Genomic DNA, 13846 nt, shown 5'->3' with positions numbered 1-13846 from the left:
CTACCAGTGTCCATCACAATCCTTTTTGGTAGCAGACCTTCTTTCCTTCAGCAGCTGTAGGAAACTTACAAAAATTACAGCTTAGGGGAATCTAAATTGACAGTTAATTCTGTTTAGTAATAATTATTAGGTACTTTCTCTGTGGTAAATGATGGGCTACTCAGAGCCAACAGTTCACGTCCCATGTGGGGCTCACAATCTAAGAGGTATGAAGAGGACTCGGCCCCCTTTTCTAGATGAGGAAACTGAGGTGCAGAGAGGTTAAGGGACTTAGTGTCAATCAGCAGCAGAGAAGGTATTTAGAGCTCGGGTTGTAATTGCCCCTGTGCTTTCCAGTAGATCAAACGGCCTCCAAGTTAGGGTTTATTTTGGGGAGACTGAAAAGGTTAAGATTTAGAGGGTGGAGGTGATGAAGCAGGATATTTCTTATGGTATTTAGATGCTTACTGTGTGTCAAACACTGTTCTAAGCCTAAGGGTAGGTACAAGTTAATTAGGTCAGACCCAGTCCCACAAGGGACTCTCGGCCTATGTAGAAGGGAAGATGGGTATTTAATCCCCATTTTGCAGATGAGGAAACTTGAGGCACAGAGAAGTGAAGCAACTTGCCCAAGTGACTTGACGGAGCTGGGATTAAAGGCCGGGTCCTCTGACTCCCAGAGCCGTTTTCTTGCCACTAGGCCACGTTGCTTCTAGGTTGCTTGGGAGGTTGGGAATTTGAGGAGGTTCTTTGTATGCGCAGGGGTTCATATACTATAGGTGCTGTGGCTCCGGATGGCCATTACCATCTTTGTCGTCTCTAACAATAGACAGCAGGAGTCCCATGTCCATCCGTCTCACCCTCGTAATATCACAGAAACATCTGGCGGCCCCGGCGCCTCTTAAAACAAGGGTAAGATGGCAGACCAGCAGGTTGACAGTCCTTTATTTTCTCCCTTCGACCATGATGATGTGATACCCAAACTTTGTTTTAACAGGAGGGTCTGTGTACACGGGCTTGTCCACGCTACTGACGGGTAAGGCAAATGCAGCTTCTTGAAACGGCCCAACCATGGACCCTCTGCTCATCCAGCCCAAGTCTCCCTGCAAAATCCAAAAGGTAGTCAATCACTCAACGGTATTTACTGAATGCTTACTCTGTGCACAGCACTGTACTAAGCTCTTGGGAGAGTACACTATAATAAGAGAGGGTAGGCGTATTCCCTGCCCACATCAAGGCAATCAGTCAATGGTATTTTGTTGAGAGCTTCCTATGTGCAGAGCACTGTACTGAGCACTTGGGAGAGTACACTATGCCACAGAGGGTAGGCATGTTCCCTGCCCACGATGAAGGCAGATTACATAAGAGGCAAGTGAATCGAAAACTTAAATTTAATGTAAATTGAGCTATACGGAGGGAATATCTTTCAAAACCAAGGATACCAAGAATCCCAATCTGAAAATGAATTTAATTTTTCCATTGATCATACTTCTTACCTGGGAACCAGACTGCCTCTGAGAACTCATCACGGACAGTTACTCCCCAGCCACTGGGGCAGCTAGGACCACAGCCTTTTCAAGGCCGATCCTCAACACCTGGCAGTCTGACTTATTTTTTATTTACTTCTATTTTTCAGAACCATGCTGGATAACAAGCAAGTTCCAAAACTCACAGTCCCGATTTGGTGGCTTATGACATGAGCACCGGGAGGGTGGATGGTGGATATTTTCCCGAAGGGTATGTTGGATCTCTGTTCTAGTGATGCCATCGTGTTGCCGGGTAAGAGGGCAACTCCAGCAGTTGCCCATCCACCTCCGCATCAAACAAAAACATTTCACTTTTAAGCAATCACCTTGCCCCCTTTTACCTCACCTCACTACTCTCCTACTACAACTCAACCTGCACGCTTCACTCCTGTAATGCTAACCTCCTCACTGTGCCTCCATCTCATCTATCTCGCCACAAACACCTTGCCCACGTCCCTCCTCAAATCCGACAGATAATTATTCTCCCCTGACTTCAAAAACTTACTGAAGGCACATCTCCTCCAAGTGGCCTTCCCTAAGCGCCTCCCCTTTCCTTCTCCCACTCCCTCTGTTCAGCCCCCGTCCCAGCCCCACAGCACTTATGTACATAGCTGTCATTTTTAGTAACGTCCGTCTCCCCCTCTAGACTGTAAGCTTGTGGTGGGCAGGGAATGCGCCTGTTTATTGTTGGAGTGTACTCTCCCCAGCGCTTAGTACAGTGGTCTGCACACAATAAGCGCTCAAATACAATCGAATGAAGCGAGGGGCCCGAAAAAGGAACGAAATGAGTTCCGAGCTTAAATTTCCCCACCAAGGTCCCTCCATCAAGACTGACCCTGTGACCGTGTGGAAATCCTGCATAAGCGGAGTCCAAATTGCCTTCCCAGCTGGATGTTTTTAGTTTGGGATTTTTGCCTTTTCCTCCCCTTCATTAGCATGGCTACAGAGCTGACTCGGTGGAGTCTGATTTTACACCCTAGCCATACTGTTCCCCTTTACTGCTCAGGCCCGTAGCTGCACGGTACCTCAACCCTTGGGTCAACTCTTGTCTGTAAATCTTCTCCGCACGCTGACAGCCAGTTTTAACTAGCCTTAATTAAGGGGCAACCATGAGTGTGAGGCCCAAACCTCAACAATGACCGCACGGGTATACCCCCAGAATCTCTCTACATCTTCATCATGGCATCTAAGCCACACGGAGGTCCCCGTTGGGGTCAGGCGACTCTTTTGGTTGGTTTCTGACAGATGCATACCCCTTGCCTGGCTTTATCTTCACTGTACTGGGTGGCCACTTCACTGAATCTCACTCCGGACTTCAACTTCTCCATGGCCTCCAGGACTTTGCTGTGCTTTTCACACAAGATGTGTCTAACCTAGAAGGCAAAAACAGAAGAGGGGCACCATGAGGCTCATTCCACAGGTCTCCCTCCGAGGACAGTCTACGGCCTGAATCGGTTTGGCTTGGCTGGATTTGCATTTTCTAAAGCCGGCATCGAAGTCATTCTTTCAGCTGGAGGAATTACCGCGTGGACGACGGAGCTGTGGAAGAGGCTGATAGGAAAGAGCAAGGGGTTCCCCCCAGCAGAAGACAGGAGGTTAGGCACCGGCAGTAGCCCTACAGTACTTACGTACATAACTGTAATTTATTTATAGCCATGTCTCTCTCCCCCTCGACTGTAAGCGCGCTGTCGTCACGGACTGTGTTTACCAACTCTGTTGTACTGTACTCTACCGAGTGCTTAGTACAGTGCTCTGCACAGGATAAGTGCTCAATAAAGGACTGATTGAAAAGTACCAATTCCGGACTACCCGCTCCTAACACTGAATCACGTGGGAGGAGCAGACCTTGGGTGAGGTGGCATTAGGACAAGGCCTTAGGTACACCCCACTAGCAAGGCAAGTTAAAGGCAAACTTTAACTGCCTATGAGGTGCGTAGGTAGGGATGCTGGGATATAGAGGATCCTAACATTTCTCCTTCCTCGCAACAGTCATTGTGGCCTTTTTTTTTATGGTATCCGTTTAGTACTTATTATGGGCCGGGCGCTGTGTTAAGCGCTGGTGGTAAATACAAGATAATTGGGTTGGATCCAGTCCCTGTCTCACAGAGTCTGCAGCCTCTTTTACAGATGAGAGAATTGAGGCACAGAGAAGTTAAGTGGCTGGTCCTTGGTCACAGAGCAGACAAATGAAGGAGCTGGCTTAAGAACCCAGGTCGTCTGATTCCCAGGCCCGTGCTCTTTCCACTGGGCCGCAATGAGTCCGTTACGGGCTAGGGTGGATGCAAGATAAATCAGGTCAGATACGGTCTCTGCATGGTAAGGCTCAATCTCCTAAGGAGGTCTTGCTTTTCAGCCCATCTACAACGGCTGGGCTCACGTCCCACATCCCGATGCAGCAGGTTGGAGGTATTAGCCCTGAATTCACTCAGTATCTGAGTGGCACATTACCATAATAAAATGAAGCCTTGGGGGTCTGATAAAACCCTAGAAAAGGCACTGAAAATCAATGGGTGGGTTTTTTTGAGCTTTTACCGTGCGTTGAGAACTGCACTATGCACTTGGGAGGGTTCGACATAGAGTTGGTAGACACGTTCCAGTCCCTCAACAAGCTCACAGGAAATGACAGTAACTTACCTTTACTGCATTTCCACCACCTTTGGGTCCTTGAGCCTTCTTATCGGCAGTATCGCCTCCAGAGGTTGCTCCCCCTTTATAAAAGAGCAGGCCGCAAGAGTGAAGAATGATTTCATCCGGTCAGGATACAGGAATCGGTCAGTTCGTGTCCCCCCGGCCCCCCTCCGCTCCCCGCCCACAGCAGGGGGATGTTGCCCCAACTTTTTAGGCGTGCCGAGTCACATCACTAGCGAGCCAAGCCCTGTTCCGAAGGGAATCGAAGAAAAATCAGCCTCGGGTTCATTTCTGATGGGCAAAAATAGATGCACCGATGCTGCAGTGGATAAATATAAACTATGAATGTCGCTTGAAATTTAGAGTTTGAATAAAAGCAGAAGTGGGCTTCCGTGATGGGCTTGTTTTTGCTGGAGACCCTCTGGGCCTCGCTGGTCTAGGCTATAGAACATACACACGATACTGCTCAAACTACCCTTTCCTAAGTTCTCCTATTTACACTCAGGACAAGAAGTGTAAATTTTCCTGGAGACGGGAATCAAGAGGGCCCCTCGAGGATTAACTGGGGGTGCTCGACACAAGCGCGTTCACAACCGGGCGTTCCAGGGGAAGCTAAACTATGGCAGGGCATTTGGCCCAGGGCTGGATGGGAGGGAGAGAAATGGTAGTAATTATGATACTTGCTAAGCGCTATTTGCCAAGCACTTTATGAAGCCCCAGGGTAGGTACAAGATAATCAGGTTGGACACAGTCCCTGTCCCACATGGGGCTCACAGTCGAAGTAAGGAGAGAGTTGGACTTAATCCCCATTTCACAGAGGAGGAAACAGAGGCACAGAGAAGTTAAATGACTTGCCCGAGGTCATACGGCAGGGGAGTTTAGGAAATCTTTCCAGATTCATTCATTCGTTCAATGGTATTTATTGAGCACTTACTGTGTGCAGAGCACTGTACTAAGCGCTTGGAATGTACAACTGGGCAACAGATAGAGACCATCCCTACCCAATAACGGGCTCACGGTCTAAATGGGGGAGACAGACAGCAAAGCAAAACAGAACAAAACAAAACAACATCATCAAGATAAATAGAATCATGGAGATGTATACCTCATTAACAAAATAAATAGGGTAATAAATAATATATATACAATATGAGTTCCCATGTCCCCTGGTTGTTCTAAAGACAGACAGAGGGTGGTCCTAACAAACAGAACCCCAGGGTAGAGAATATGATATAGTCACAATTTTCTCAGTAATTGAGGGGCAGCTGCAGTTCTGAAGATCAGGAAGACATATTGGTGCTTCCTCTACTGGACAAATTGCTTCCAAATAACTCAGGGACCTCTTCATTCTTCACATGACATAACTCATTGTGGGCATGAAATGTGCCTGCTTATTGTTCTATTGTACTCTCCCAAGTGCTTAACACAGTGCTCTGTGCAGAATAAGTGCTCAATAAATATGACTGAATGAAAACTTTTTTTTTTGAGCAAACTAGCTGGGAAGTTATATGGCTTAAATTGGAAGCCCTGAACTCCAGTTCAACACTGAACCACTGAGCCTGGCCACTCCTTCAAAAGATTCAAATAGGATGATGGGTGGGTGAAGGTAAGAGATAGTTTCAAGAAGCCATAACTGTGACTACACGCAACTTCCAGCCCTCCTATTGCTCTCATTAATAACGGTGTCTTTGTTGAGCTATGTACTAAACGCTGTACTGAGCACTGGCATAGATTCAATATAAGCAGATCATCCAGAGTCCCTGTCACACATGGGGCTCATAGTGTGAGGAGGGAGAACAGGGATTTTAGCCCTACTTTGGAGAGCACAGACGTGAAGTGACTCACCCGAGGTCACACAGAGCAGGGATTAGAAGCCAGGACTCCTGATTCCCAGTCCCCTGCTCTTTCCATTACACCACACTGTTTCAAAATTGCTCTCCAGTTCAAATGCAAACTCCTCTGGCCTTTAAAGCTCCTCATCATTTGGTCCTGGCCTACCTTTCCATTTTCACCTCTCCTAACCCACCCCGGGAACTTACCCGGCTAGCCCCACACTGTTTTTCCTCACCCACCCTCAAAATCTCTGCCCAAGATACCTGAGGCAACTTCCCCGTCCCCCTCCTCCATGAAGCTGTCCCTGATCCTCTCCTTCAGAGACCTACATATCCTAAATTTAAGACGCAGAGATATCCTCGGCAAGCTTGTAACGAGCGTTCCAATACAGAGTCGAATCAGAGGCAAAGTGGAAAATACTTGGGTGTCAATAAATCGGATTCTGGCAGCAGTTCTGCCAACTGCGGGCTGGGTGACCTAGGGAAAGTCACAATCCCTCCCTCCTTCTTAGCCTACAAGCCCCAGTTGGGGCAGGGGCTGTGTCTGATGTGTGATTATCTTATAGCTATCCCAGCGCTTAGGACGGAGTTTAATCAATCCCACCATTATCAGGACTCAAGCCCACCACAGCTTGGCCTCGCCTGGCCTCAGGGCCTGCCCAAAGGTCCCCAAATCAGGCCTGCTCCAGTCAATCAGTTAATCATATTTATTGAGCATTTACTGTGTGCACAGCGCTGTACTAAGCACTTGGGAGAGTACAAGATAATAAATGTAACACTATAACAGACGCATTCCCCGCCCACAGTGAGCTTATAGTCTACGCGGGGAGACAGATATTAATATAAATTCCGGATAGGGACAAAAGAGCTGGGGGGCCGGGAGGGCGAGGTGAATAAAGTGAGCAGCTCAGGGTGATGCAAAAGGGCAGAAGGGAGTGGGAGAAGAAGAAAAGAGGGCTTAGTCAGGGAAGGCCTCCTGGAGGAGACGGGTCTTCAATAAGGCTTTGAAGAGGTGGAGAGTAATTGTCAGATGTGAGGAGGGAGGGCGTTCCAGGCCAGAGGCAGGGCATGAGCAAGAGGTTTGAGACTGAGGATCACCTCTAATTCAACACGTCCAAAACAGAACTCATCTTCCCACTCGAACCCTGTCCTCTCCCTGTCTTTCCCATCACTGTACACGATACCACAATCCTCCCTGTCTAACAAGCAGTATGGCCTAGTGGAAAGATGGCAGGCCTGGGAGTCAGAGGACCTGGCTTCTAATACCAGCTCTGCCAAATGCTTGCTGTGCGACAATCACTTAACTTCTCTGTGCCTTTGTTACCTCAACTGAAAAATGGGGAATAAATACCTGTTCTCCCTGCTACTCAAGACTGTGAGTCTCACGTGGGACAGGGACTGTGTCCAATCTGAAAGACATGTATCTACCCCGGCACTTGGAACAGTGCTTGACACCTAGCAAGCGCTTAACAAATACCATTAAAAAAAATAATCCCCAAACCTTGGCATCATCCCCAACTGTATTCAATATCTGACACCAAATCCTGCCGGTTTTACCTTCACGAGATCACTAAAATCCACCCTGTCCTTTCGATTCAAACTCCTCCCACGCTGACCCATACACTTTTGAGAAACAGCGTGGCTCGGGGGAAAGAGCCCGGGTTGGGGAGTCCGAGGTCATGGGTTCGAATCCCAGCTCTGCCACTTGTCAGCTGTGTGACTGTGGGCAAGTCACTTCACTTCTCTGGGCCTCAGTTCCCTCATCTGTCAAATGGGAATGAAGACTGTGAGCCCCACGTGGGACAACCTGATTCCCCTGTGTCTACCCCAGCGCCTAGAACAGTGCTCCGCACATAGTAATCGTCATTAGGCGGGGATTGTCTCTGCTGCCGAACTGTCCATTCCAAGCGCTTAGTGCAGCGCTCTGCACCTAGTAAGCGCTCAATCAATACTACTGAATGAACAGTAAGCAATTAACAAATAGCATAATTATCATCATCTATTGCCGAACGGTCCATTCCAAACGCTTAGTGCAGCGCTCTGCACCTAGTAAGAGCTCAATAAATACTCTGAATGAATGAATAGTATGCAATTAACAAATACCATAATTATCATCATCTATTGCCGAACTGTCCATTCCAAACGCTTAGTGCAGCGCTCTGCACCTAGTAAGCACTCAATAAATACTATTGAATGAATAGTAAGCAATTAACAAATACCATAATTATTATCATCTATTGCCGAACTGTCCATTCCAAGCGTTTAGTGCAGCGCTCTGCACCTAGTAAGCGTTCAATAAATACTATTGAATGAATAGTAAGCAATTAACAAATACCATAATTATTATCATCCATTGCCGAACTGTCCATTCCAAGCGTTTAGTGCAGCGCTCTGCACCTAGTAAGCGTTCGATAAATACTATTGAATGAATAGTAAGCAATTAACAAATCCCATAATTATCATCATCTATTGCCGAACTGTCCATTCCAAGCGCTTAGTGCGGCACTCTGCACCTAGTAAGGGCTCAATAAGTACTATTGAATGAATAGTAAGCAATTAACAAATACCATAATTATTATTATCATCTATTGCCAAACTGTGCATTCCAAGCGCTTAGTGCAGCGCTCTGCACCTAGTAAGGGCTCAATAAATACTACTGAATGAATAGTAAGCAATTAACAAATACCATAATTATTATCATCTATTGCCAAACTGTCCATTCCAAGCGCTTAGTGCAGCGCTCTGCACCTAGTAAACGTTCAATAAATACTATTGAATGAATGAATAATAAGCAATTAACAAATACCATAATTATTATCATCTATTGCCGAACTGTCCATTCCAAGCGTTTAGTGCAGCGCTCTGCACCTAGTAAGCGTTCAATAAATACTATTGAATGAATAGTAAGCAATTAACAAATACCATAATTATTATCATCTATTGCCAAACTGTCCATTCCAAGCGCTTAGTGCAGCGCTCTGCACCTAGTAAACGTTCAATAAATACTATTGAATGAATGAATAATAAGTAATTAACAAATACCATAATTATTATCATCTATTGCCAAACTGTCCATTCCAAGCGCTTAGTCCAGCGCTCTGCACCTGGTAAGCGCTCAATAAATACTACTGAATGAATGAATAGTAAGCAATTAACAAATACCATAATTATTATCATCTATTGCCAAACTGTCCATTCCAAGCGCTTAGTGCAGCACTCTGCACCTAGTAAGCGCTTAATCAATACTACTGAATGAATGACTCCGTCCATCCAATCTGTTGAGCCCCTACTTTGTGCAAAGCACTGCACTAAACACTTAGGAGAGCAGCCTTGCGGCCTAAGAGAGCCCCGGCCTAGGCGTCAGAAGGCCCCGGGTTCTAATCCCGGCTCTGCCACTTGTCAGCTGTGTGACTGTGGGCAAGTCACTTCACTGGGCCTCAGTTACCCCATCTGTCAAATGGGGATGAAGACTGGGAGCCTCAGGTGGGACCACCTGATGACCCCGTATCTCCCCCAGCGCTTAGCACAGTGCTCTGCACAGGGTCGGCGCTTAACAAATACCGACATTATTACGTCTGCTGGGTGGCCTGGGGCAAGTCACTTGGCTGGGCCTCAGTGACCTCATCTGCAAAATGGGGACCAAGGCAGGGACAAGGACTCTGTCCAACCTCATTCATTCCGACGTCCCCCGGCGCTTATAATAATAACGATAATAAAATAGCAATAATTATTGCATTCTAGCAATAGAAAGACATTCTTCTGCCCCCTTACCTTTGACCCCTTTGCCAGCGGCGCCCTTGCCTTTGGGTGGCATGGTGCAGGCGGGCCCGGGAGGCGCCCCCTGCGCATGCGCGTGTAGATGCGGAAGCAGGCGTCCGAGAGCCCCTCCCCCCACCCCCGTCGGGGGCCGTCTTCTGCCTCGGCAGCCAATAGGAAGGAAGGAGGGGGGGGGGGAGGCGGGTGGAGGGCGGCGCATGCGCGAGAGGAGAAGCCCCGCCCACTGAGGCGGCCCGGAGGGTGACGTTTCGGTGGGCGGGGCCAAGGTCTGATGACGCGTCGGACGCTCCCGGGGAGGGGCGGGGAGGGTGAAGCACTAGCAACCAATAAAGGGATGCTGTCATTCATTCATCCATCCATCCATTTATCCATCCATCCATTCATCCATCCATCCATCCATTCATCCATCCATTCACTCATCCATTCAGTCATCCATCCGTCCATCCAGTCATCCATTCATCCATCCATCCATCCATCCATCCATCCATCCATCCATCCATCCATCCATCCATCCATCCATCCATTCACTCATCCATTCATTCATCCATCCATCCATCCATCCATCCATCCATCCATCCATCCATCCATCCATCCATCCATCCATCCATCCATCCATTCATAATAATAATAATAATGTTGGTATTTGTTAAGTGCTTACTATGTGCCAACCACTGTTCTAAGCGCTGGGGTAGATACAGGGTAATCAGGTTGCCCCACATGAGGCTCACAGTCTTAATCCCCATTTTACAGATGAGGTAACTGAGACCCAGAGAAGTGAAGGGACTTGCCCAAAGTCACACAGCCGACAAGTGGCAGAGCCGGGATTCAAACCCATGACCTCTGACTCCCAAACCCGGGCTCTTTCCACTGAGCCATGCTGCTTCTCTCCATTCATTCATTCATCCATCCATCCATCCATCCATCCTTTCATCCATCCATCCATCCATCCATCCATCCATCCATCCATTTATATTAATTAAGTGCTTACTGTGTGCAGAGCACTGTACTAAGCACTTGGGAAAGTACACTACAACAGCGTGGCTTAGTGGAAAGATCCCGGGCTTGGGAGTCAGAGGTCATGGGTTCTAATCCCAGATCCACTGCCTGTCAGCTGTGTGACCTTGGGCAAGTCACTTCACTTCCTCTGTGCCTCAGTTCCCTCACCTCGAAAATGGGGATGAAGACTGTGAGCCCTACGTGGGAACAACCTGATTACCTTGTATGTACCCCAGCACTCAGAACAGTGCTTGGCACATAGTAAGCGCTTAGCCCGTTATTGGGCAGAGATTGTCTCTATCTGTTGCTGAATTGTCCATTCCAAGCGCTTATTACAGTGCTCTGCACATAATAAGCACTCTATAAATACCATTGAATGAATGAATGAACAAATACCAACATTATTATTATTATAAACAGTGACAATCCCTGCCCACAGTGATCCACTTAATAAGGTCTTAGTTGGCGGGGGGGATGTCACAAATTTATCCTCATTTTACAGATGAGAAAACTGAGTCCCAGGGAGATTAAGTGACTCGTCCAAGGTCACATAGGCCAGTGGCGGAGTTTAGGTTAGAATACGGGTCTCCGGGCTACCGGGCCCCTGCTCTCACCCCTAGGCCATGCTGTTTCCTCTGATAAAAGAATATACCTCATTTGATATGGTTGAGATTGGGCAGTTCTGAGAAAATGACAATGGAGAATTTACCCAAGTTGGGGATGTGGCTTGGGACTGGGGTAGTTACTCTTCCTCCTGGGAGGATGAGATGCATTCATTCATTCATTCAATCGTATTTATTGAGCACTTACTGTGTGCAGAGCACTGTACTAAGTGCTTGGGAGAATATAGCAGAATTAGTGGTCATGTTTCCCGCCCATAAAGAGCTTACGGTCTTCCAGGCTGGATATATCTCCTTGAATGGTATTCGAGTGCTTACTGTGTGCAGAACACTGTTCCAAGCACTCCTGGAGACTACGAAACAACAGACAGTAGACATTTTCCCTGCTCTCGAGGAGCTTAAGGTCTAGAGAGGGAGACAGGCTTGAAATAAATTACAATAAATATATATACAATATTATATATATTTATATCATATATATATTATATATACAATATAAATGCCGGGGTCTTAGGTGGGGTGAATCCCCTTGATTCTATTTATTGCTATTGTTCTTGTCTGTCCGTCTCCCCCGATTTATAAAGGGCAGAAAGGGCAGGGACTGTCTCTGTTACCGATTTATACATTCCAAGCGCTTAGTACAGTGGTCTGCACGTAGTAAGAGCTCAATAAATACTATTGAATGAATGAATGAATGAATAACAGCACTTAAAGGGTACAGATCCAAGTACGTAAGCAACGCAGAAGAGAGAAGGAATAGGGAAACTGAGGGCTTAGTCAAGGAAGACGTCTTGCAGAGGCGATTTTAATAAGGGTTTGAAGGTGAAGCAGCAGCACGGTCTTGTGGATAGAGCACGGGCCTGGGAATCAGAAGGTCGTGGGTTCTAATCCTGCCTCCACCTCACTTATCTGCTGGGTAACCTCGGGCAAGTCACTTAACTTCTCTGGGTGTCAGTTCCCTCATCTGTAAAATGGGCATTAAGACCGTGAGCCTTAAGTGAGGCAGCGACTGTGCCCAACCCACTTATCTTCTGAGAAGCAGCGTGGCTCAGTGGAAAGAGCGCGGGCTTGGGAGTCAGAGGTCATGGGTTTGAATCCCAGCTCTGCCACTTCTCGGCTGGGTGACTGTGGGCAAGTCCCTTCACTTCTCTGGGCCTCGGTTACCTCATCTGTAAAATGGGGATGAAGACTGCGAGCTTCTCGTGGGGCAACCTGATTACCCTGTATCTACCCCAGCGCTTAGAACAGTGCTCTGCACAGAGTAAGTGCTTAACAAATACCAACATTATTATTATTATCTTCTATCTACCCCAGCACAGTACCTGTATATAACAAGTGCTTAACAAATACCGTACTAATAATTATTATTAAGGTGGGCAGAGTGATGATCTGTCACATATTAAGTGGGAGGAAGTTCCGGGCCAGAAGGAGAACATGGACCCGGGTTTGGCGACAAGATAGAGGAGACTGCGGTACAGTGAGTAGATTGGTGGTAGAGGAACTAATTGTGGAGGCTGGCTGCAGGAAGGGATCAGTGAGGTAAAATAGCAGGGGTCAAGGTGATTGTGTGCTATAAAGCCTATGGTGAAGAGTTTCTACTGGATGCAGACGTAGTTTGAGAGGTTCTTGAGGAGCAGAGAGATGCTGACGACGTTTGTTTTTTTTTTAAGAAAAATGATTTGGACAAGAGAGTGAAGTAAGACCCGAAGTGGGGAGAGAGGTGAGGTAGGGAGGCCAGCAAGGAGGCCGACGCAGTAATAATAATAACGTTGGCATTTGTTAAGCGCTTACTATGTGCAAAGCACTGTTCTAAGCACCGGGGGATACAGGGTGATCAGATTGTCCCACGTGGGGCTCACAGTCTTAATCCCCGTTTTACAGATGAGGTATCTGAGGCACAGAGAAGTTAAGTGACTTGCCCAAAGTCACACAGCTAGCAAGCGGCAGAGCAGGGATTCAAACCCATGACCTACGACTCCCAAGCCCAGGCTCTTTCCACGGAGCCCCGCTGCAGTAGGCTAGGAAGGGGATGGTAAGTGCTCGGATCAACTTAGCTGCCATGGAAGGGCAGGAGCAAAATCCAGCCAACCCCTTTTACTGTAGGGTCAAAGAAGTAATAACTGACTTCTGTGCTTGCCTCAGTGAGATGGTCCTGCTTCAGTGAACACTCTTGGATGAAACAGCGAAGACACTATTTTAAAAAACATTTTATTTTAAGAAGACACAAACAGCTGTAGCATTTGAGAGAATACATTTCGATCGCTGATAGCATTTCAATTAGGGATTTATTTTTTTTTTAGAAAAAAGAAGTCTGAGAAATACATCTGTGATTTCTTTACTGCAACAGTGCTTATGCCACGGGGAAACGTCCCAGCCCAGAGGAGTCCTGCTGTCTGATGCCTCTTGAAGTCCATCAGCCTTCTGGTTCCGGCCACACAGCACATCTTTGGGACCCTGTCTTCTCTTTGCCTTCCAGCCTACGAAATTG

General features: G+C 47.2%; 1 protein-coding gene across 3 annotated transcripts; it reads right to left on the bottom strand.

Annotated features, from left to right (window-relative positions):
- Positions 1 to 906: 906 nt before the first annotated feature.
- Positions 907 to 9852, bottom strand: PIN4 (peptidylprolyl cis/trans isomerase, NIMA-interacting 4). Of its 3 annotated transcripts, none has more exons than XM_029066966.2 (4): positions 9737 to 9847; positions 4140 to 4213; positions 2759 to 2878; positions 907 to 1082 (listed from the first exon to the last, which is right to left on the bottom strand). In XM_029066966.2, the coding sequence occupies exons 1-4, from the start codon at positions 9777 to 9779 to the stop codon at positions 924 to 926; spliced, it is 396 nt and encodes a 131-aa protein (XP_028922799.1). In that variant the 5' UTR covers positions 9780 to 9847; the 3' UTR covers positions 907 to 923. The 3 variants fall into 3 exon arrangements, with proteins under 3 accessions (XP_028922799.1, XP_039768388.1, XP_028922800.1); XM_039912454.1 differs by lacking the exon at positions 9737 to 9847 and adding an exon at positions 8301 to 8335; XM_029066967.2 differs by lacking the exon at positions 4140 to 4213 and having other exon boundaries at positions 9737 to 9852.
- Between the last annotated feature and the right edge of the window lie 3994 nt (positions 9853 to 13846).

This window comes from Ornithorhynchus anatinus, chromosome 6 (assembly GCF_004115215.2).
Source record: "Ornithorhynchus anatinus isolate Pmale09 chromosome 6, mOrnAna1.pri.v4, whole genome shotgun sequence".
Lineage (NCBI taxonomy): Eukaryota > Metazoa > Chordata > Mammalia > Monotremata > Ornithorhynchidae > Ornithorhynchus > Ornithorhynchus anatinus.
Note: the sequence above shows the minus strand (reverse complement) of the source record. Positions and strands in the feature narration are given on the sequence as shown.

What these genes read in the sequence shown, in the direction of transcription:
- PIN4 (XM_029066966.2), bottom strand. Translation starts at nt 9,779, where the DNA reads ATGCCACCCAAAGGCAAGGGCGCCGCTGGCAAAGGGGTCAAAG. An exon ending in GTGGTGGAAATGCAGTAAAG is followed by an intron (nt 2,879 to 4,139) that starts GTAAGTTACTGT and finishes TTTGCCTTCTAG; the next exon opens with GTTAGACACATCTTGTGTGA. An exon ending in AAGATAAAGCCAGGCAAGGG is followed by an intron (nt 1,083 to 2,758) that starts GTATGCATCTGT and finishes TGGATTTTGCAG; the next exon opens with GGAGACTTGGGCTGGATGAG.